Source organism: Aspergillus versicolor (genome assembly GCF_001890125.1).
Source record: "Aspergillus versicolor CBS 583.65 unplaced genomic scaffold ASPVEscaffold_1, whole genome shotgun sequence".
Classification (NCBI taxonomy): Eukaryota; Fungi; Ascomycota; class Eurotiomycetes; order Eurotiales; family Aspergillaceae; genus Aspergillus; species Aspergillus versicolor.
Window position 1 is genome coordinate 4,353,675 of NW_024467524.1, and position 20,511 is coordinate 4,374,185.

At 51.7% G+C, this 20,511-nt stretch overlaps 8 protein-coding genes across 8 annotated transcripts; 2 read left to right on the top strand and 6 right to left on the bottom strand.

The window, feature by feature from the left end:
- Positions 1-251: 251 nt before the first annotated feature.
- On the top strand, positions 252-2,822 carry ASPVEDRAFT_24404 (putative succinyl-CoA synthetase subunit alpha; the record flags this gene model as incomplete). Its single annotated transcript, XM_040809668.1, has 10 exons — positions 252-423; positions 476-483; positions 533-646; positions 705-848; positions 905-1,287; positions 1,337-1,550; positions 1,602-2,209; positions 2,275-2,306; positions 2,367-2,659; positions 2,733-2,822. 10 exons carry the CDS (start codon positions 252-254, stop codon positions 2,820-2,822), a joined length of 2,058 nt encoding a protein of 685 aa, XP_040663210.1.
- A 41-nt stretch (positions 2,823-2,863) lies between these two features.
- On the bottom strand, positions 2,864-3,981 carry ASPVEDRAFT_293252 (adenylyl-sulfate kinase). The gene is made up of 2 exons (XM_040810211.1): positions 3,739-3,981; positions 2,864-3,678 (listed from the first exon to the last, which is right to left on the bottom strand). Exons 1-2 carry the CDS (start codon positions 3,744-3,746, stop codon positions 3,051-3,053), a joined length of 636 nt encoding a protein of 211 aa, XP_040663211.1. The 5' UTR covers positions 3,747-3,981; the 3' UTR covers positions 2,864-3,050.
- A 93-nt stretch (positions 3,982-4,074) lies between these two features.
- On the bottom strand, positions 4,075-5,752 carry ASPVEDRAFT_36862 (H(+)-transporting V1 sector ATPase subunit C). Its single transcript, XM_040811311.1, has 5 exons — positions 5,311-5,752; positions 5,149-5,243; positions 5,005-5,096; positions 4,459-4,951; positions 4,075-4,408 (listed from the first exon to the last, which is right to left on the bottom strand). Exons 1-5 carry the CDS (start codon positions 5,609-5,611, stop codon positions 4,217-4,219), a joined length of 1,173 nt encoding a protein of 390 aa, XP_040663212.1. The 5' UTR covers positions 5,612-5,752; the 3' UTR covers positions 4,075-4,216.
- Positions 5,753-6,058: 306 nt separating this feature from the next.
- Positions 6,059-7,083, bottom strand: ASPVEDRAFT_79168 (PaaI family thioesterase; the record flags this gene model as incomplete). Its single annotated transcript, XM_040816659.1, has 3 exons — positions 6,059-6,088; positions 6,154-6,875; positions 6,939-7,083. 3 exons carry the CDS (start codon positions 7,081-7,083, stop codon positions 6,059-6,061), a joined length of 897 nt encoding a protein of 298 aa, XP_040663213.1.
- Positions 7,084-8,309: 1,226 nt separating this feature from the next.
- On the top strand, positions 8,310-10,971 carry ASPVEDRAFT_49456 (glycoside hydrolase family 92 protein; the record flags this gene model as incomplete). Its single annotated transcript, XM_040814166.1, has 7 exons — positions 8,310-8,418; positions 8,472-9,115; positions 9,163-9,485; positions 9,534-9,673; positions 9,726-10,174; positions 10,228-10,328; positions 10,383-10,971. 7 exons carry the CDS (start codon positions 8,310-8,312, stop codon positions 10,969-10,971), a joined length of 2,355 nt encoding a protein of 784 aa, XP_040663214.1.
- Positions 10,972-11,440: 469 nt separating this feature from the next.
- On the bottom strand, positions 11,441-12,943 carry ASPVEDRAFT_121804 (glycine decarboxylase subunit T; the record flags this gene model as incomplete). The annotated part of the gene is made up of 2 exons (XM_040805919.1): positions 11,441-12,497; positions 12,552-12,943. 2 exons carry the CDS (start codon positions 12,941-12,943, stop codon positions 11,441-11,443), a joined length of 1,449 nt encoding a protein of 482 aa, XP_040663215.1.
- Positions 12,944-13,618: 675 nt separating this feature from the next.
- On the bottom strand, positions 13,619-15,380 carry ASPVEDRAFT_119396 (putative neutral amino acid permease; the record flags this gene model as incomplete). The annotated part of the gene is made up of 5 exons (XM_040805693.1): positions 13,619-13,699; positions 13,765-14,697; positions 14,757-14,883; positions 14,945-15,087; positions 15,174-15,380. The coding sequence occupies 5 exons, from the start codon at positions 15,378-15,380 to the stop codon at positions 13,619-13,621; spliced, it is 1,491 nt and encodes a 496-aa protein (XP_040663216.1).
- A 1,581-nt stretch (positions 15,381-16,961) lies between these two features.
- Positions 16,962-20,509, bottom strand: ASPVEDRAFT_59166 (RNA-binding ribosome biosynthesis protein MAK21; the record flags this gene model as incomplete). Its single annotated transcript, XM_040815457.1, has 4 exons — positions 19,662-20,509; positions 18,499-19,610; positions 17,903-18,446; positions 16,962-17,849 (listed from the first exon to the last, which is right to left on the bottom strand). Exons 1-4 carry the CDS (start codon positions 20,460-20,462, stop codon positions 16,962-16,964), a joined length of 3,345 nt encoding a protein of 1,114 aa, XP_040663217.1. The 5' UTR covers positions 20,463-20,509.
- Positions 20,510-20,511: the final 2 nt, after the last annotated feature.

Sequence of the window (20,511 nt, forward strand, 5' to 3'; positions counted from 1 at the left end):
GCCAATCGCTGTCGAGGTTCGCTCTCTCGAAATCTCGGAAGGATTCGGCAAGAAGCCCGAGACCGGCACTGAGGTTCGTCTTTAAGACCCCAGATTTCCCTAGGTTTATTCTCCCCGAGGCCTCTTATACTGCACCTGGGGCTCAATTGTTCTTGTTTCGTCATTAGCTTGCTTGTGTAACTTGGTACTTATCCTTGGTTTATGAGAGCTCACTTCCAGCGCCATTTTGCCTTGTCTATTTACGCTTCGCAATGCCCGGGTTGTGCTCGTTAACTGTGCGGGTGCAGAGAACGCCACTTCTGCGAGCCTCAGTAAGGCAAGCCAAGCACTTTTCCAGTTCGTCACGGCGCGGCGACTATGCAGATACACTTCCAAATCTTAAGATCGGTGCACACACGAGAGTTCTGTTCCAGGGGTTTACAGGTATGCATCGCCGATACCGGATGCTCTTTACACTATTCTTACGATGTTGCAGGCCGACAGGTATCATCCAGATTGAAATCAGCAACACCGGAACATACTGACTAGCTAGGCAACGGCGAATGTAAAGGAGTCTCTAGAATGGGGGACGAAGATTGTCGGAGGTGTAAAGCCTGGCGTGGAGGGCGAGCACCTTGGACTTCCTGTTTTCCCCTCAGTTAAGGCGGTGCGGACTCCGATGCCTCTATTATTTCTGAAGTTCAACACTCATACACCCATGACAGGCGCAAGAGCGAGCCAAACCAGATGCCTCGGCAATATACGTGCCAGGAAACCAAACAGCAAAGGCAATTGAAGAAGCCATCGAGGCTGAGATCCCGCTGGTCGTTGCAGTAGCAGAGCACGTTCCGCTCCATGACATCCTCCGTGTACGACGGTCCTCATCTCCCCAACATTACTGATCACATACTCATCGACTAAATAGCTCCACTCAATCCTCAAGACTCAGTCCAAAACACGACTCGTCGGGGCAAACTGCCCCGGTATCATCTCTGCAATTGGGAAATGTCGCATTGGATTCCAACCGCTACCTTGTTTCGCACCTGGAAATGTAGGTATCGTCGCAAAGTCAGGCACTCTGAGCTACGAGACTGTTGCCTCTACTACGCGTGCCGGACTGGGCCAGAGTCTTTGTATCAGCATGGGAGGAGATCCCCTCGCAGGTACCAACTTTGTCGATGCCCTCAAGATATTTGAAGAAGATCCAGATACCGAGGGGATCATACTGGTAGGTGAGATCGGTGGAACAGCCGAAATGGATGCAGCAGAATGGATTACGGATTACCGCCGCAGAACCGCGAACCCGAAGTATGTGCTCGAATTTTTGCCTTGAAGTACATGCATACTAACGGCGAAGACCGATCATGGCTCTAGTCGGTGGCCGACAAGCTCCTCCTGGCCGGATCATGGGCCATGCAGGGGCTTGGACTGCCCCTGGAGAGCCAGGACCAGAGGAGAAGTATAATGCTCTTGAGCGTGCAGGTGCAGTCATGGTGAACCACCCAGAAAAGTTTGGTGAGGGCATGAGAACCCTTCTCAGCAACAACCGGTCTAGCGCTCTAGGGTCAGGCGTAAGTGCTCATCTGAAATACTTGAAGATCTAGAAATGCTAACAACCGCAGCCTTTCACCTTCGGAACACAGAAAAGAGGCCTGCACACAATGAGACGGCCCACACCCACTCCCAGACACGGACAAATGCCGCTCCAGAAAATGCAATCCCGAAGTCTATACATCAAGCAATCCCAAGCTCTCGACATCCTTAAGCAAAAGGCTATCCCTGTCAACGAGGGCACCGAATCACCCTCAGACCTTCACCTATCCCTCACAATTGACAGGACGGCCCTTACGCCTGGGCTAATCGCCTCGTCGTCTGCTGGCTTCGAGCCTGGAAGCTCTGTCCGTCTCCCTTTCGCATACACCACAGAGAAATTTAGCGCTTCAGACCCTATCATCGCAACCCTTGCCTCCCAACTACAACTTCCGAATGCAGCACACGCAAAACTTGCGGAGCTCGTTCAGGCGCTTTGGGAAATCTTCAAACAGAAGGAGGCCTTCGTACTAGAGGTGCGGACATCCGAGTCCTTGGAGGTGCGCGGTGCAAAATTCGGGTTCGATGACGCTGCATTCCGAAGTTCGGGACGGCAGGAAGATATCCATAAACTTAGAAACACCAAGGAGGAAGTACCCGAGGAGGTAGAAGCTGAGAAGGACGGGATTGTCTACGTCAAGTATGTTTATCCCTTATCTACACTGTGCAGTGCAACGGAACCGCAACTAACCTGAAACTTTGTAGATTGGAAGGAGAAGGCAGTATCGGAACCCTAGGTAAGGAAGCCAAAGCATACTCATCAGCCAACTGAATATCCTTTGCTAACAACACCACAGTCAACGGTGCCGGCCTAGCAATGAACACCGTCGACGCACTCTCCATCCACGGCGGACACTGCGCCAACTTCCTCGACACAGGAGGCAAGGCGACTTCCGAGACCGTCAAGTCCTCGTTCCGAATAATTACCTCTGATGCGCGTGTGAAGGCCATCTTCGTGAATATCTTCGGCGGCCTGACGCGGTGCGATATGATTGCGGAGGGCATCATTATGGCGTTCCGGGATCTGGAGATGACTGTTCCTGTTGTTGTGCGGTTGAGGGGGACGAACGAGGAAAGTGGACAGAAGCTGGTGAGTTCTTTCTTATAAGACGCATATGTGGTTTTAGGGGTTGAGGAGGTGTACTGACTTGATTGTGATGCAGATTGCTGAGAGTGGGCTTCCGCTGCATGCGTTTGATAGCTTTGAAGATGCGGCGAAGAAAGTAATTAGTCTTGCAGAGAGTGGGAAATAGAGCTATGTATAGAAGTGCATATAAGATTTAGATGTGGAGGACTGGGCAAATCTATTTAATAGGAAGTAGTACTCAATCAAATGTACAGACACTGGTATTTAACATCTATCTGCACGTATGTCTATCCAGCGACATAATGATCCATAAAAACCCGCACGCAACAGACGCAAAGTAAACTATCTACACCTATATGTCTTTCGCAAAATACAGAACCGAAGGGTAACCCATCTATTCCTTCTTGGGAGGAAGGTATCCCTGGGAGTCCAGGTACGCGATAATCTGCTTAACAGCCTCCTGCACAGGCAAGTCCACGTTCTTGACGTGAACCTCCGCCTTCTCTGGCGCCTCATAAGGGCTGCTAATACCAGTGAACTCCTTAATCACACCCTCACGGGCCTTCTTGTACAGACCCTTGGGGTCCCGCTGCTCCGCAACCTCAATCGGCACATCAATGTAGACCTCAACGAACGGCAAGCCAGTCTCCTCGCCAGGCGTGGGGACCTCGTGCAGCTTGCGGGCAGTGTCACGGTCCGCGCGGAAGGGGGAGATGAACGAGGTGATGGCGATGGAGGCAGAGTCGGCGAAGAGCTTCGCAACCTCCGCAATGCGGCGGATGTTCTCGTTGCGGTCAGCGTCCGAGAAGCCCAGGTCCTTGTTCAGGCCGAAGCGGACATTGTCGCCGTCTAGACGGTAGGCCGAGACGCCGCGCTCGCGGAGCAGCTGGTGCTCGAGCTCGACGGCGATGGTGGACTTTCCGGAGGCGGAGAGACCAGTCAGCCAGATTGTGAGGCCGCGCTGGTTGCGCAGGTTGCTGCGCTCTGTGCGGGTGAGGGCGGAGGCGTGGTAGGTGATGTTCCTAAGGGGTTGGTTAGTTGGTGAAACGGGCTGGTGGTTTCGGGCGTGGGGGGGTGCGTACGTGGCCATTTTGGAGGTGTGATGGGATTGACCTGGCTTCCTGGGAGGCTCGGTGTGATTGAGGAAGATAGAGAGGAGGGAAAGAAGTTAAGGAGAGAAGAAGGAAAAGAAAGAAGCAGAGGTAGAAGGACGGGCTGGGACGAGAAAAATAGGGCGGGACACCGACAAAGATTGGCGGGGCGGGGCTCCCTCCGAGCGCGGGGGGGCGGCACTTACGTACGCAGGTCGCAGGTACTTTCCAAGAGTCCAAGACTTGTCCTCATCCCACGCACGGATGGCGATCGTTGACGAGATTCTCTGTAGACAAGCCGTCTATAATTTCCAATGGTGGTTCCAGCGGGGTATTAGTGATGGTGGCGTAGAAAGGATCAATTGCTCAATTCAGGCTCAGTATACGGTATATGTACGCTACCAACATGCAGGTATTCAGGTTCAGTAACCAACCAGGTAGATATAGACAAAAAAACAATCCCGGTGGATCAATTGAATTCAAAATCGTAGTACACATAGGCCGTGTACTCTGCGCCACCGCCCTCAACCCCATGCATCTCGTTTGGATCTTCCTTCTTAACCCGGCCCTTCTTGTCTCGTCCGAAGGCATTTCCGGCTAGGTACGAATACTTATCGTCAAGGTTCTTCTTGGCCTTGTCGGCTTGTTTTGAGCTCGGCGTCTGCTGGGTTTTAGTTTTTGATTCTCTGGGCAGTGCAGCGGGGTACGTACCTTGACAAGCGTGCAGACAAAGTCCAATGGAAGACCGTACCGGAGCACAGTCTCGACGAACACCCGGAGGACAAGAACATGAACCCATACCATAACAGCCTCGCTCCACGATGTCCGACCCAGTCGCAGCGTCTCGCCCCAGAGCTTGCGTTCGTCACCACCCACGCGCTCGACCTCCTTGCGCTCCTCTTCCTTTCCGCCTTCCACGTATTTGAAGTCGCGGGGAATCCATTTCTGTTCGCGGCACCTGTGCACAAACTCCGTGCTGTGCTTGCGGAATGTCGTGACGCCGTACAGGGTGAATTCGTTGTCTTCAGCTACTAGGGTTGCGGAGCGGGGAACAACCATGGGGGCTACGGTTTCGTAAGTCTTAAGGAATTCTTTCACTTGCTGCGTTGGAACGGCAACGAGGTGCGTTTCGATGTACTCGGAGTCCTGAACGAGGCTGCGGGGGTCGACAACGGAAGCAAGGGACTTGGTAGATAGATTTCCCCTGGTCCAGTTAGTTAAAACTTGTTCGTAAGCCTGCAAGTCGGGGATTGTTACGTTTGTTTCCGTTGGAGGGTGGCCAAGGTATTCTTGATCTGGTTGTATTGGGAGTATTTCGATCGGAGGTCGGTGTCGATACTAGCAGCTTCCTGCGACGAGTTAGCTTGGTAAAAAGCGATATAAAGTTGCCGCAAATCGCACTTTTTGTAGAAGGTCAATCAATTCCGATAGCGACTTGTCAGCCCGGTATTTGACCTTATTCCATGAAAACGTTCGGAGATACTGATCCACGGGTTCTATCACCAAGGTCAACACCCACTCCGCAGTATAATCAAGTCGACGGAGCCAAAGATGACAACATACTATCATTCACCGTCTTCATCTTCTCAATCTGCGCCTCATCCCCCTCCAGGACATTCTTCAACGCATCGCCGACCTTACCAACCACGGCCTGGCAAGCAGCCTCTAGCTTAGCCAGCTCGTCCGCTTGCTGCACGAGAGCATCCAGAGTACCGATCTTGAATTCTGGAATCGGAAAGGGAGAGACCGAGCCGTTGTCTGCACCGACGGTGGATGTGATGGTTTCGAGAGCATCGTCGCGGTGGTGGGAGGGAGTGATGGAGGAGGGGAGAGAAATGAGGAGGTACTTGGCTGACTTGGACATGGTGGCAGGTTTGCCTGAGAGTTAGGGGGTAAAAGAAAGCTATCGCCGCGCCCGGCAAGCAGGCATGAAGCACTGGTGGATGGAAAGCTGGGAGTCGGGGCTGGAGTGATGTAGTGTGGGTAGCTGTCTGGTTGGGTTCTCGTCCCGGAGCTGCGGTGGTTGGCGGAGGCGGTCGGGACGCTAAGGCTGTAGATGCCCGCAGCACCACGGTGTATCAGCCAGCTCAAACACAACTAAACCCATTTTCCACGAAAATTATACTATTATTATATGTAAATTTAGCCGGATTACAGACTATGAAGAACAATCCTGATACCCAGCCAGTCTTCGTCTAAGTGTATTCTAAAAAGCTATGTGCAAGAACGAATTCATCCAAATATCCCCAAATACAACAACTAACTGTAATGCCCGTCTATATGTCCATTGTATGAGGTAAGACTGGTACCTCTAGTTGGCAAATTTGTGCAACTTGTCGCCCTATCACATAGTTAGCCACAACCTTGTCCATTGGAGGATGGGGAATATTTTGATGAAGAACATACAAGTGCAGCTGCCTGTTTCGGTTCTACAAACAGCGATTTGGCTTCAACAAGCACAACGGGCTCCTGACCCTCCTCGGGAAGAGTCTCAATGTGGGCCTCAATCCAAGCCTTGCGGCCTTCCGACTTGACTACCTGCGCGCGCATGACAAAATAAGAGCTGGCCATGGCCGGGCGTCGGTAGTCGATGTTCAAGTTCGCAGTCACACCGACCTTATTCGGTAAGACAGGGAAAGCGCATCGTCCCATGCCCTCGTCCAATAGGGTCGCTAGAAACCCACCGTGGACAATGCCTGGATGGCCGGAGACGTTGGGGCCAAGGTAGAAGATAGATATCAAGGTGTTTGTTTCTTTGTTGCTGAACACAACTGGTGGGACAACAATGCCTTTTGAGTTCGAGAGAGTACCGGCTGTGAGGCTGCGGCTACGTATTTGCTCTGGAATCTTCAGGTACGGCCGCGATTCGGTATAGGCAGGATCCTCCCGCAACGATACGGAAAGAGGATGGTTGTGAATGTGCTCTTCAACACTCTGCGCTAACTCATCGGAAGGGGTGAATGCGACAAGGGTTTCCTCGTCTGTTGGAATTGGAAGGGTCATGATATCGCGGTACTGTCCTGCTGCGCCTAGCAGGAATCCGGTAGTAACTGCGAAGGTTGCGATGGATGCAAATCCGAGAAAGCGACGAAGGCGTGAGCGCGGCCGAGGTTGTATATGTGCAGTACCTTAGCACCGGCATAGCCGTTAGCAACATGGCCCACAACGGATGACGGGTAAATGGAACATACCGACTGTTTGATAGCGGCGCTGAAGAGAACGTGTGGCTGGAGGCAAGCTAGGAAAGCGGGCTAGACTCAAGGATTTTGTAGAAGGATAAGAAACATGGAGCCTGGCTGCAGTGGGGACCGCCCGAACAAAGGTTGAGGACGGCATGGCGAAGAATAGAAATGGGGCCCGGAGGATTTAACGAGAGTGGGAAAAGGAGCGAGCGGTTTAACGCGAGAGGCAAAACCAATCAACAACCATGAAGGAGAGTGCGAGGGCGAGACAGATCCAAAGTTGCCCCAACGAGCAGATTAAGGTGCATTTGCCTCGGACGTGAGATAGGAACCGTCGCGGCTTGTTGGCTGTCGGTCTCTGGGACCGTTGAAGAATTTCCATTTCGAGCCGGAGCCGGAGGGACTCGTCGCCGCCGCGATCGTGATTGGCTGCGGGCTTGCGGCCTGGCAACAACAGCCTCGGCTCTTTTCCATCTGGCGATGTCATCCATATTATTATTGATTTGTCTAGAGGGCGGATTGGTCTTGGCTGGGAGGAACTCGGGTCTAAATATCACGGGCATTTTGAGCTTTGATGTTGTTGGGCCAGTGAACCTGTACGGTGTGTAAAACGTATAATCTGCACAACATTCCCGATCCCTCGCACCGGAATGATATCCCTGAGCAACTCAAACTAGGAGTTTTCTTTTTATGTGCCAAAATAAGACCAGATTGTGGAGCCTGCGCTGGGCAGAAATAGTGAATCATCTGGATACCAACTGGGACTCGGAACGGGCTCAATAATAATAATGCACTCGAGAGAATGACCCGATTGGGAAATGGCTGCTAAAGTCACGGGCCATGGTCACGGGCAGTTTTGGATATTATTGACGAAGTTCTGGCTTGACTCCTTTCATTACCACGTTCAACAGCTCTTCGGACAGGGATTCAAGTGCAGCTATTTTTGTTGATGTTGTATCCAGCTTCCAGCCGCAATGGCCCCTAATAGGCTGTATCACTATCATGCCATGAGGCCTAGATCGACTGCTTCCGATGCACCCCTGCAAACTGCAAAGTGACTCGACTGCAGAAATGCACAGTGCACCGCACGTCCTCCATTTTCTCAATTTGACTCCTCAGTGATAGTCCGGCCCGGCCGATGATCGCCAGGGGAGTTTGCTTAATCCAAGATGGCTTTCGTTAGCTCTGAGATGATCTCCCTCCGAGATTCCGGGGAAGTGGCTACCTCGATCCCTATGGCCGTACCCCTTGTGGACCAGCGAGCATGCTTGCGTGCATACCAGGGAACTCACCTCCAACATCTCGCGACTCGCGACACGGTTATTTCGTGGACTTCTCGAACCTTCAAGCCTGCCGTTACCCACGACTCTCCTGCCCCCGATGGTTCACCTGTTGTTTTTCGTGCTGCTCCAGGTCGCGCTGGTCAGGGCTGTGGATGATTACGACGTATTGCAATACATTGATCCACTCATTGGAAGCACGGATGGCGGTATCTATCTCAAAATTGCTCTTGATTTTTTGACGTTTCTGACCTTCTCAAAGGAAATGTCTTTCCTGGGGCAACAATCCCTTACGGCATGGCCAAGGCCGTTGCTGACACGGACTCCCCAAGTAACCAAGGCGGATTTACTCTAGATGGCAGTAAAATCACAGGGTTCTCTAGTTTACATGACTCTGGAACAGGAGGCCAACCTTCCCTTGGAAATTTCCCGCTATTTCCCTACGTGTCTTGCGCGGATGACCAAGTCAATGGCTGCGTCTACCCCAAGAAGCAGCGAAAAACGACCTATGACGAGAATTCTGTCGTATCCAGCCCTGGTTACTTTGGTTTGACCATGGCGTCTGGTATCCAAGTGGACATGACCGCATCTCATCATACATCTCTTTTCCGCTTCCGCATTACATCGAATCAGACTTCCAGCCCCCTCATCCTGCTGGACCTTAGTGACTTGTCAGACACGAGACAAGATAACGGGTCAGTGTTTGTGGATGAGGCCACCGGTCGACTCACAGGCTACGCACGCTTCCTGCCGAGCTTCGGTAGTGGCTCATATGTGCCGTACTTCTGTGCGGACTTTGATAGTGATGCCGGTATTCGCGACAACGGGGTTTTCGTTAACTCCCGAGCAAGTACGGATGTAAAGAACGTTACAGTATCCCGAAGCATCAATGGTTATCCTCTTCCGGTCAGTCCTCTTTTCATATATGATGAGGCCCTAGCTGACAATGGTAGGCCGGGGGCTTTGTTCGATTCAATCAACATCAATCCCACACCATCAAAGCCCGTGTGGGCCTGAGTTTTATGAGCATTGATCAGGCCTGCCAGAATGCTGAACATGAAATTCCTGACTTTGACTTCAATGCCACTAGGTCTGCTGCCGTTGATTTGTGGACAGAGAAGCTAGCCCCAATCCGCGTGTCCAGGAATGGTATCGACCATTCGGTTCTTACCAATTTCTACAGTGGAATTTACAGAACTATGGTCAACCCTCAGAACTACACTGGAGAAAACCCGCTCTGGAGTAGCGCAGAGCCCTACTTTGACTCCTTTTATTGGTATGCAGTCTTCTGCCGCAAGAGAAATCGTGTCTGATGTGTCGATAGCCTCTGGGATTCGTTCCGGTCCCAGATTCCATTCTTGACCATTGTTGATCCTTCGGCCGTGACAAGTATGATTCGCTCCTTAATCGACACACAGAGGCATTTGGGATGGCTTCCTGATTGTCGCATGTCCCTGTGTAAAGGTAAACACCCCGCCTTCATGCGCATGGCTTCTAGTCTGACTTATTGTCCCAGGTTACACACAAGGTGGTTCCAACGCGGACGTAGTGCTTGCAGATGCATACGTAAAAGGCTTATCAGATGGCATTGATTGGGAAGATGGATACACAGCTGTCCAAAAAGATGCCGAGGAAGAGCCATACGACTGGTCAAATGAGGGCCGGGGAGGATTGGCTAGCTGGAAATCATTAAACTACATTCCAGTTGAGGACTTCGATTATGTCGGCTTTGGAACCATGACACGAAGCATTTCACGGACCTTAGAGTACGCCTACAATGACTTTACCATTGCCCAGATGGCTCGTGGTCTCAACAAAACAGGGGATGCTGAGAAGTACGAAGGAACGTCCAGGTATTGGCAAAACCTCTTCAGAGCCGACCAGACCTCTTCCATTTCCGGTGTCGACACCGGTTTCAAAGGTTTCTTCCAACCAAAGCACTTGAATGGTACTTGGGGATACCAGGTTCGCAGCAAATCTCTCAACTTCTATCTTTCAATGTCTAACCTGGCCTGTAGGATCCGGTAACATGCTCTAGCATCGACCAAAATGACTCAGTCTGCTCCTTGCAAAATACAGCCGGAGAAACCTTTGAGTCTAGCATATGGGAATACCAGTTGTATGTTGTCCGCTCCTCAGTACATAGCCATAAGCTCTCTTGCTAAGTATCTAGCTTCACACCACACGATATGTCTACCCTCATCACCCTCCTCGGCGGCCCCGATCAGTTTTCCCGCCGTCTAGACTATCTTCATGATCAAAACATTACCTATATTGGTAACGAACCCTCCTTCCTCACCGTCTTCCAATACCACTACGCAGGCCGGCCCGGCAAATCTACATCCCGCGCCCACTTCTACATTCCACGCTTCTTCAACCCCACTCCCGCTGGCCTTCCAGGCAACGATGACTCCGGTGCCATGGGCGCCTTCGTCGCAATGGCCATGATGGGTCTATTCCCTAACCCCGGTCAAAACCTATATCTGATAACCGCACCCTTCTTCGAATCAGTCAACATCACCAGTCCTCTTACGGGGCGCACGGCTACAGTCAAGACTGTAAATTTCGATCCCACTTATCAGAATATATACATTCAGTCTGCTACGCTGGATGGGAAACCTTACTCGAAGAACTGGGTTGGTCATGAGTTCTTTACGCAGGGCAGTGAGCTTGTTCTTGTCCTGGGGAGGAATGAGAGTGATTGGGGGACGGGGTCTGATGATGTTCCGCCTTCTTTGGAGGTGAATGTTCTTGATTCTTGATTCTTGATTCTTGATTCTTTGATTTCTTAACTTTGATCTCTCGATGTGCTGGTTATATTTGCTGCACTGGGCTATCTATGTATCTTTTAGGGTCTCGATTGGCACGTGACGGAATTTTTTCTGGTAGGACATCTGACAGCGAAAGGTTCCGTTTTAGAAGGCATGCCTAAGATTTAATAGTATTGTTGCCATTTTTTCTTTTGTTTATTCTGTTGAAAGTCCTTGGTAAAAAAAAAAATAATAGGCGACAACACTCCACTTTGGGTTGAGCCCAAATGACAAGGTTTGAAATCAGAAAGACAACCATAATATATACATTCATCATATCAAAAACTCTGATAAGAGAGAGCTCTTCGCAGACAAGACAAGAAGTATAGCTAACTAGCTGTTGAAAATTCTAGTCTAGCCTATGCGCAACGAACAAACAAATCCTTTTCAAGCCGAAAAAAAAGAAGGGAGCCTTAAGAAATTACGCCTTCCGGTAGAACTTACTCTCCACCCAAGGCATACCAACAACCGATGCCTTGCGCACCTTATTCCGCACAAGCACACCAACCTCCGTTCCCTTCTTATGCAATCCCTGGCGAATATACCCCATGGCGATATTCGTTCCGCCTAGCGACGGACTCGGCAGACCAGAGGTGATAACACCGACCGGGGTCTTGGAGTCGTCGTTCACGTCGACGATGATGGCGCCCTCGCGAGCGGGAGAGCCCTTCTCGACCGTGAAGCCGACACGACGCTGGCTGAGGTTCTTGGCTGGGGACGCAATCTGAGGGAGGATGGCGGATGAGCCGTTGAATTTGGAGGAAGGGGAGGCAGGGTCGCGGCGGTCTTTGCCGACGATCCAGCCTAGGGCTGCGGCGGGGGGAGTCTGGGATGTTGAGATGTCGTGGCCGTAGAGGCACATTCCGGCTTCGAGGCGGAGGGAGTCACGCGCGGCGAGACCGGCGAGACGTACGGCTGGGTTTGAGAGGAGAAGTTCCGTCACTGTGGCTGGGTCGACGGATGAGGGGATGGAGATTTCGAAGCCGTCTTCGCCTGTGTAGCCGGTTCGAGAGATGAGGAGGGGCTCGGGGGTTGGCTGGCCTGATGGGAGGGTGAGGTGGAGAGCGCGGCAGTTGCCAAAGTAGAGGGTGCTGAGGTCGGCGGCGGCTGCGTCGGAGCCGCTGGCGTGGATGAGGGGTTGGAGGGTTGCGGCGGCTTGAGGGCCCTGGAGAGCGACGAGGGAGCGGTCGGAGAGGGTCTCCCAGTTGATGGCCTTTTCGGCGCCGTTGGCGGCTTTGAAGGCATCGATTTCGGCGGTAAGGAAGGCGAGGTCTTCGTCGCGGCGGCCGGCGTTGGTGACGAAGTAGAAGGTGTCGCTGGACAGGCGGGTGATGACGGTGTCATCGACGATGCCGCCAGCTCCCTCTTCCAGGAGACAAGAGAGTGTAGAGGTGTTATCCTGGAGCTTGTCGAGAGACGAGGGCGTAATCTTCATGAGTAGATCCTGAGCGCCTGGTCCGCTGAGTCGGTGTTGAACCCTGAAACGCACGCATAAGTAACTGCAAATCAATCGAGAGCTAGGAAATACATACATGTGGCTCACGTCAAACAAACTTGCCTTTTCTCTCGTCCACATGTGACTCTCGACATGGCTGAGATCGGAATACTGGAGGGGCATGGAGAACCCCGCAAAGGGCACCATTTTGGCACCCTTTGCAACGTGCAGATCATAGAGCTCGGTCTTTCGTAGCGACTCAGGTGCTGCTGCAGACGAGGCATATCTGATGCCATTGTTGGCTGGCAGAGTCGCAGCAATTGAGCCTCCAGAGACAGGAGCGCGGAGAGCGCCGCGGAGGCCCTGCGGAGAAGCAAGCTGGCGCGGGACGGTGGTCAGGGTGCCATTGACACCGGCAGGGGTGCGTTGGGCAATGGATCTCGATCCAAGGAGGTGAAGACCTCGTCGTAGGGGCCGTACAGCAGACATAATGGCTAGGCTCGTGGAATTGAAGCAGGAATGTGCAAAAGAGAGGAAAATCGGAGATCGAAGCTGGTCTGAAAAGCGTCATACTAGACGGTAAAGTCACGTGTGATAGGAGAATCCCGCGGAGCTGATAAGATAAGAGTCGGCAGCGGAGAGGCTGTGGTGGATAAATGTGGGTGATACTTGGCAGTTGGTTAACACCGATAAGGTCGCCGGATCGAGCCCGGCACTGGTCAATTTTCTTTTTTTGGATTTTACATTTTTATTTACTATCTTGCTATTGGCTTTACACATACCCTATACCATGTACATGTTTCTTTTACTTTGGCCGAGATAGTCTACAAGTATAAATGTACTTTTCCGATGTTAGATCGGTTGGTCGCTGCATTCTTCCAGCTGTGATAAGCGGTTTTCTCCTGAGTTAAAGCTTCAGGTTTGCAGAAAACTGCGAGTGCAGTTCTCCCACTGGACTTCCGTCCATGGTTTGGCTTGGCATTCTTGTACTACTATTCAATCGTTTAACATATGGTATCACTTCAATTTGACCTCCCATCGCAGTATCATCAAAAAAGCACAATCCCAGCCAAATCTCCATTTTATCAAGAGTAGAAAAATAAAAAAAATAAGATGAAAGTGTGGAAGCAGGTACGCAGGACGCAATCGTCAAAACACCATTATTTAGAGTCCGTTGTTCGCACAGGAGAAGGCGCCCCCAATTTTTCCTGCTTGGTAATCTAGGATCACACTCTCGATTGAAGCCTGTGGACCAAATTATTTTAGTAATGTCTTCGATAAAAGTCGGGGTTAGGGATAAAATGACATACGTATGTTCCAGGGCCTAGGAAATAGAGGCCGATTCCGATCAAGCCTACATTTGAAATCGCTCCGATCCAGCCTCTGATGCCGCGCTTTCTGTAGAAGCCTGGTCCGTGATCATCGTATCTCATGCGAAGGTACGCAACACCCCAGAAGATGAAGCCGAAGAACGAGTCGAACAGGGAGCTCATAATGGAAAGGAGATCCTGGAAAAAGGGAATAACCTGGGAGATGATGAAGGCCAATGTCCACAGCACGGCGAGAATACCAATCCAACTGGCCCAGCCGACGATGGTGTGGTTACCCTTGTGGCGAGTTCCTTCAAAAATGCGGAAGAAGATGAAGCGAGCTGAGACGGAGGCGTAGAGAACGCCTAGGAAGATGATTGTTGGAACCATGAACGAGAAGGCAACCTTCTTGTACACCTCGTTGCCGATTGAGCCGAACGCCGGAGTGGTCATGTACTGGTTTCCTGTGTATGCGTAGACGAGAGCTCCGACCAAGCTGAAGAGGATGATTTCGGCGACTGTGACGGCGGTAACGGATTTCCAAAAGTCCTTCGGCTCCTTCATCTCTGCGATAAAACTCGGCAGTGTGATCTGGCCGATGAAGGTGTAGCTGATATTCAAGAAAGCGCTCATTCCCTGGACATACGTGGTCCCAGCTGCGGGGATTGCCTTAACGACAGGATCGCCATATCCGAATTCTGGGGTGTTGTATCCCGCTGGATGCTCTTCGATACCAACGAAAATAACGGCCAACAAAACGGAGATGAATGTGGCGAGCGCCGAGAAAGTCGCGACCTTGGACAATGTATTAAACGTACGAGGAATCGAACAGATTAAAGATGCTACCGCGGTAACGACGGCGAACACAATGGTGCAAACTCCCCCGCCGGAAACAGTGTTGAGGTACTCGGCACCGACCAAACAATGCAAGCCCTACATCAGTGTCAGGAGGCGTTTCTTTCAAGATAACAAGATCGTCGGGAGAAAGGTACCTGAATAAACGTATTGTTTAACAAGAACATGATCGCGGTTAGGTACCAAACGACCCTCGAGCCCCAGAACAGGTGCTGGCCAATGTCACAGACATCGCGAATATGCGGATGACGCAGGCAAAACCTCCTGCACGACCCAATTAGTTCTCAAGGTTGCGATTGTTCATGGAAAAGGATATCGGGCGCACCATATAATGAGCGATGTATAGAGAACGACACCCGCAATAAACACGGTCAGGATCAATCCCGGAACAAGACCGAGGATGGAATATGACCAAGGGAAGGACATCATAGCCAGACAGATATACTCGGAGAAGAGCAAAGCGGCCGTCTACCAGACCAGACAGCCATTAGCATAATTAGGACTTTTTAGGAGACCTTCTCGTCGCAACCACAAGAATTAGATCTCGCACACACCTTCTGCCAGCTACAAGTCCGGTACTTGATCGAGTTATCTGCCTCCAGCTCAATTTGTCTGCCGATCTCCCCCGAATCCGAATCGGACAATGCGCCCGGAGCTTTTGGTTGACTCTCCACGTCCTTGTCCTTCATCCTGTCGGCGGAAGCACCAGAGAGCGACGAGCGGTCGAGCTCTGCTGGGTTGGTAGTAGGGAGTCCCGCCATTTGAGCGAGCGGACAAACCGGCGGTGGAATGATCGAACAGAATAGAGCAGAGAAAAGAAATTCTGAGCTTTCGAAGGCATGTACTGCTTTCCTGTCGTTGTCTTCGGACTTGTCTCAAAGTTAGTACCAGAGGTCCGAGGCAAATCGATATGGGAGTTGTGGAAGTATGCCGAGTATGAGGGAGGGCGCGGAAGATATTCAAACACTGGCTTACCTCTGCCAACAAAGTACAAAAAAAGAGTACGATAAGGAAAAAATCTGTCGAGGACAGAAACACAGGAGGCGAGTAGGAGTGGATTCAGAATCAGCAGTGGATAGCAGGGAATAGACTGGCTAAGGAATAGGATGGATGGACGCGGAGATGAGGAGAGACCCAGCCAGCCTACCAGGTGTATCAGAGCGAGCCAGAGCCTATCAGAGCCAAGCCAAGGTGAACGATGGAGTGACGGCAGACTGGGCGCAGGACTCAAGCGAATTTAGTTTTGAGAAAAGCAAAGCCAAGCGGCGATGCCGAGGGGTTAAAAGGCTTGAGATGCTTGGACCTCGCGATCCAGTGGAAGAAGCACGTCTATTGTGCAGAATAAAACTTTGAATGGCAGCTTTGCGCGGTCAGACAACCTCTACAGAGTACGGAGGCCAAACCGGCTCCAGGATTCTCCTATTGATAAAACTCAGATACGGACTCGCGAGCACCATTGATGGTTGCGATTCCGATGAGAGTGGAAAGGCAGTGGGTGCATCTAGCTATGGATTGCAGCGCCCGATGGCGACGACTGGGTGATGACGTGCTCGGCCAGACCAGCGCAGACTCGATCGCAATATTAATGGACAGGAACGTCTGACTTTTCAACGAGCCCATTCGCGATCTGACTCTGCATTCGTCGCAAGGATGGAGGGAGTGCAACCTAAGCCGCTCAGGGCCCGCTGACGGAAACCTCCGACCCGCATCCGTCCATGGTTGGCGGTGCAGTGCAGCAGGTTTGGGGTTGAGGAATGGCCATCTGCGCACGTTGCACAAGCGGGGAATGTGCCATTTATGCAGGACCCTGATAGATCGAGAGATTCGGGGATTTTCGAATTCTCGGTTTTCGCGAAGAAAACCCTTCACACATCCCGTGCATTTTCAAAAGTTCTACAATCCCTGAAAAATGCCGATGCCCAAGCTTTATTGCGTGCATCTTTCGACCGATGGCGCCATCCCAGTGGACTCCCGCGCAATGATGTCATTGGCGCTCCAATGGCCCCAATGGCTTCATCTCACCCGCAGGTGGAGGGTGGCCGCAGTCCCTAACGTTCCTGCCGGCTCTGGAGTCGTCCCCACGTCGCTTTAAGTTAATCTCAACCTAACCGCGTGGTAACTTTCACCCATTAAGCTAGTAACTTATCTGCAAAGTAAGACGCCCCTTACTTCGCATCCTAAGGGGTCATGCCACGGTCAGGCCGGATCAGGCAACTCGAGTCGAACGGGCAGGGCACCTCCTATCAGACAGGAGAATTCTGAAAAAGGTTGATACTCTATGGATATATGCAGATTGCAGAATGGCTTTGGAAGATGGTAGATACACGTAAAAATAGCACTCCCTACATCCCGTCGTCCTCCCCAGCAAGCAACGCCGCGTAGTCGTCTGCCGACGCGAAAGTCGGCAGGTGCTTGAGCTTGCGCTTCTTTTTCCGATCGGCCTTGTCGTCTTCCTTCGGGGGTTCCACTCCTCCGAGTTCGACATCGGACGGCAAGTCCTCGTCGCTGTCGACGAAAGCTTCTTCGTCTGAAACGTCCATGTCCCATGCGTCTTCATCATCCTCAGGCTCGTCCTTCTTGGCAGTGCGACCCTTGGCTGGTTTAGCCGGGACTTCCTCTTCTTCAATATCCTCCATCTCTTCGTCAGATTCGTCGTTGAAGATAACCTCGTCGTCATCTCCACCTTCTTCATCGGACTGGTCGTATGCCGACTCGAGGTCGTCAAGGTCGAGACCATCGTCACTGTCTTCCGCACCGTCCAGCTCTGGTCGTGAATCAACCAACGCCTTCCAGATCTCTGACTCTGGCTCGCTGAGGTCCTCGTCGTCAACATCACCCTCTTCGTCCCGCTCGACAGGGTCCCTGGTCTTCTTCTTCTGAGCTCGCTCCTTGTCCCTACCGAGTCGGCTAAAGTACTCGTGGAAGAAGGCATCCTCTGCCGAAACATCCTCGGCCTTCTTCCTCCAGAATGCCTCGGAGTTGAGCGGTAGCTCTTGACCGTGTTTGTTGGAAGACACCAGTCTGTCCTTTGCTTCGCTGCCAGCAAGTGGCTGCATGAGTGAAGAGCCACGCGTGGCCACGGCCGCCTTGGGCGTTCTGTAGACAAATCGGTCCAGGAAGTGTGTCAATGTGTGTATCGTCATGTCGGGCTTTCCGCTCATCGGTTGGTTTTCTAGTAGATGGGTCGCATTGACGGATACGGATGGGTGGAAGTGGTTGAGGTAAGGAAGCTATATGCATTGTCAGTATGTGAATAGATTGCCAAGATGCTGTAGACTCTCACCATTTCCCAGAGACATGCCTTGTCGGCATTGCTGTGCTCTGGATCTCTCTTACGGGGATCGTAGCCATTTAGTGGCTTCGGCTTTTCCTCCTGTGCTTCCGGCTGTTGTTGGCCCTCATCGTCCTCATCAGGAACGTCTCTGAACACCTCTTCTTCATCACTGTCGTTGTCTTCCGGCTGGTCGTAGAGAGACTGCAGACTTACGAAAGTCTTCTCTAGCTCGCGGATTAGATAGAATACTCCGCAGATGAAAGCTGGCTGGTGTAACCCAAGGACCTGGACAATGCGCTTTACGAACGCCTTGATCCGCCGGACGTTGACGTCGTTCTTGAGAGCCTTGAATAACAAGTTAAGATACAGAGACTGCTTCGACGACGTAGCAACTCGGGGGTCAAGCAGAGACTCGTAGAGGGTTCGGTAAAAGCGATCGCTAGATACTTGATGAGTCGACGTCAACTGCTGGATCAGCATTAGGGCCTGGATGCTGGTGTTGAAATTTGAGGAGTGAGTGATCCGGAAGAGGGTCTCGATGTGCTTCGATAACCTGTCAAATGTTAGCTACGGTTTTGACTTGGACCAACCGGTAAACTGCATACCTCTCTGTATTTGAGCTCGTAAATGGATAAGCTCGGTTAACACCTGTCAACACCGCAGAGACCAGCTTATCCTGCATTTCCTCGTTCTGTGCTTCGGAGTTATCCTTGTCCTTGGCGCTTTGTTTTTTATTGCCTTTGCCATGCTTCTTGTCGTTTTTGTTGAACTTGTGATGCTTGGAAGGTTTCAGCAAGACAACGAAAAGAGAGAAGTAGATGTCGAGCAGCCGAACTCCGACCTCTTCTTCCTTGCTACTGAGCACAGTCTGGTTCAGGGTGATGATGGAGTAGTACTTGGCGTGCTGGCTTTGACCAGGTCGGAAAAGGACTTCCTCAACTGCCTTGATGATCGTGGGCTTCATCAATGGGTGTGATTGTTCCAGCTGTAGAAGTAGGTATGATGCTCGTGATGCGATTTTCTTCGATGTGTCACCGAGCTTGTTGACAAGCAACCGTAGCAAGTTGGCCTCTTGCTCTGGCTTCTCCTTGAGAAGCTCAAAGACATAGCTAACCGCTCTGGAGCGCGAGAATTCAATTTCATCATTGCACCAGACTTCCAAGATTTTCAGTACTTCAAAGAATTGGTCTTTAAGGAAGTGCTCGAACGCCCATACAATGAGATGACTTTCTTGGAGACCGCCGGGAAGTGCATCTCCTTCGGACCATTTGCTGCCGGCGCTTTGGAAGGCGGCGACAAACGCTGGCTGGTTCGAGAACGCACGTAGCCGACGATCGTTTGGAAGTAAGGTACCTTGCGAAAACATATCCTTCAATGATCGAAGCACATCAACAGCCTGGGAACGGCTACGCTTCTTTCCGAGCGAGACCAGGTTCTCTAGCGATTTGGTGTTGTGCAATGGTGACTCTTGAACGCCCAGCGTCAAGGCCGAGATTTTATCGCTGAGCGTACCGGTTGACATGATGGTGCTGTAGAACTTGTATGAGGAAGATGCCGAGGCCTGCTGAGCCTCACCGTACATCTTGTTTTCCTTCTCAAGGAGCGAAATGGCATAGTTGTGGACGCGGTCGACTATATGCCGAGGAAGACCAGTGGCTTGTTTCGCTGAGATAGGTGCAAGAGTCGTGTTGTACCAGTCGGATCTAGGTTGGACGGCCTAAGCGTTCAGTTAGTATGCAGCTTCCGCAATGTAGGCGACGCCACTTACAAGCTTCGAGAACTCTTTGGGGAAGATGGTTTCCGGCACGGCTTCTTTGGTCTCCTTCTTAGTTGACTTCTTAACCTCCGGAGAAGGTGCTTCCTCAGATAACGAATCCTCAGCGCTATCCTCTTCATCGGCAGGCTCCTCCTCCTCCTCTCCGTCTCCCTCAAGTTCCTCCTCATCGTCTTCTTCCTCATCGCCCTCCTCTTCCTCTACATCGTCATCTGCAAGATCCTCGGGAACGACCTGACCAGCTGCGGCGAGCATACTCGACAGCTCCTTTCTCAGTAGATCCTCCGAGGACCCCTGCGACTTCTTCGAGGTCTTCGCGTCCTCCACTTCCGACTCGGAATCAACCCCCGCAAGCAACTCAAGATCTTCCTCAGTTCCACCAAGAGCCAATATTTCCTGCCGAAGAGTATCATCGCCGTCTACCTTATCCGACTTGGAGTTTTGCGATTTCCCGTCCTCTTTCTCATCATGAGCAATCACCTCGCCGTTGCGATCCCGCTTCTTGCCCTTGACATTCTTCTCGGAGTTGGATTGGTTCGAATTGGATTTCGTAGAGTTATCCTTGGAGTTCTTCGCATCCCCGGCCGGGGTCGACTTTGGTTTATTGTTCTTCGATTTCTGCTTCGCAGCGCCATCTTTCAACCTCTGCTCGATCTTTTGGCGGAGGCCCGCAAAAGCACTCTCCTCCATCGGAGGAAGAGCGTCTGCTCCAGGCTTGGAGGCATTGTCGGTAGCTCTGTTTTTGACGGCGACCGAGTTCGCCCCAGTAATCTGCTTTTGCTTGCCTTTAGCCATGATCAGGTTTAAAAAAATGGCCCCGGCTTGTAGGCTGTCGATATCCAAC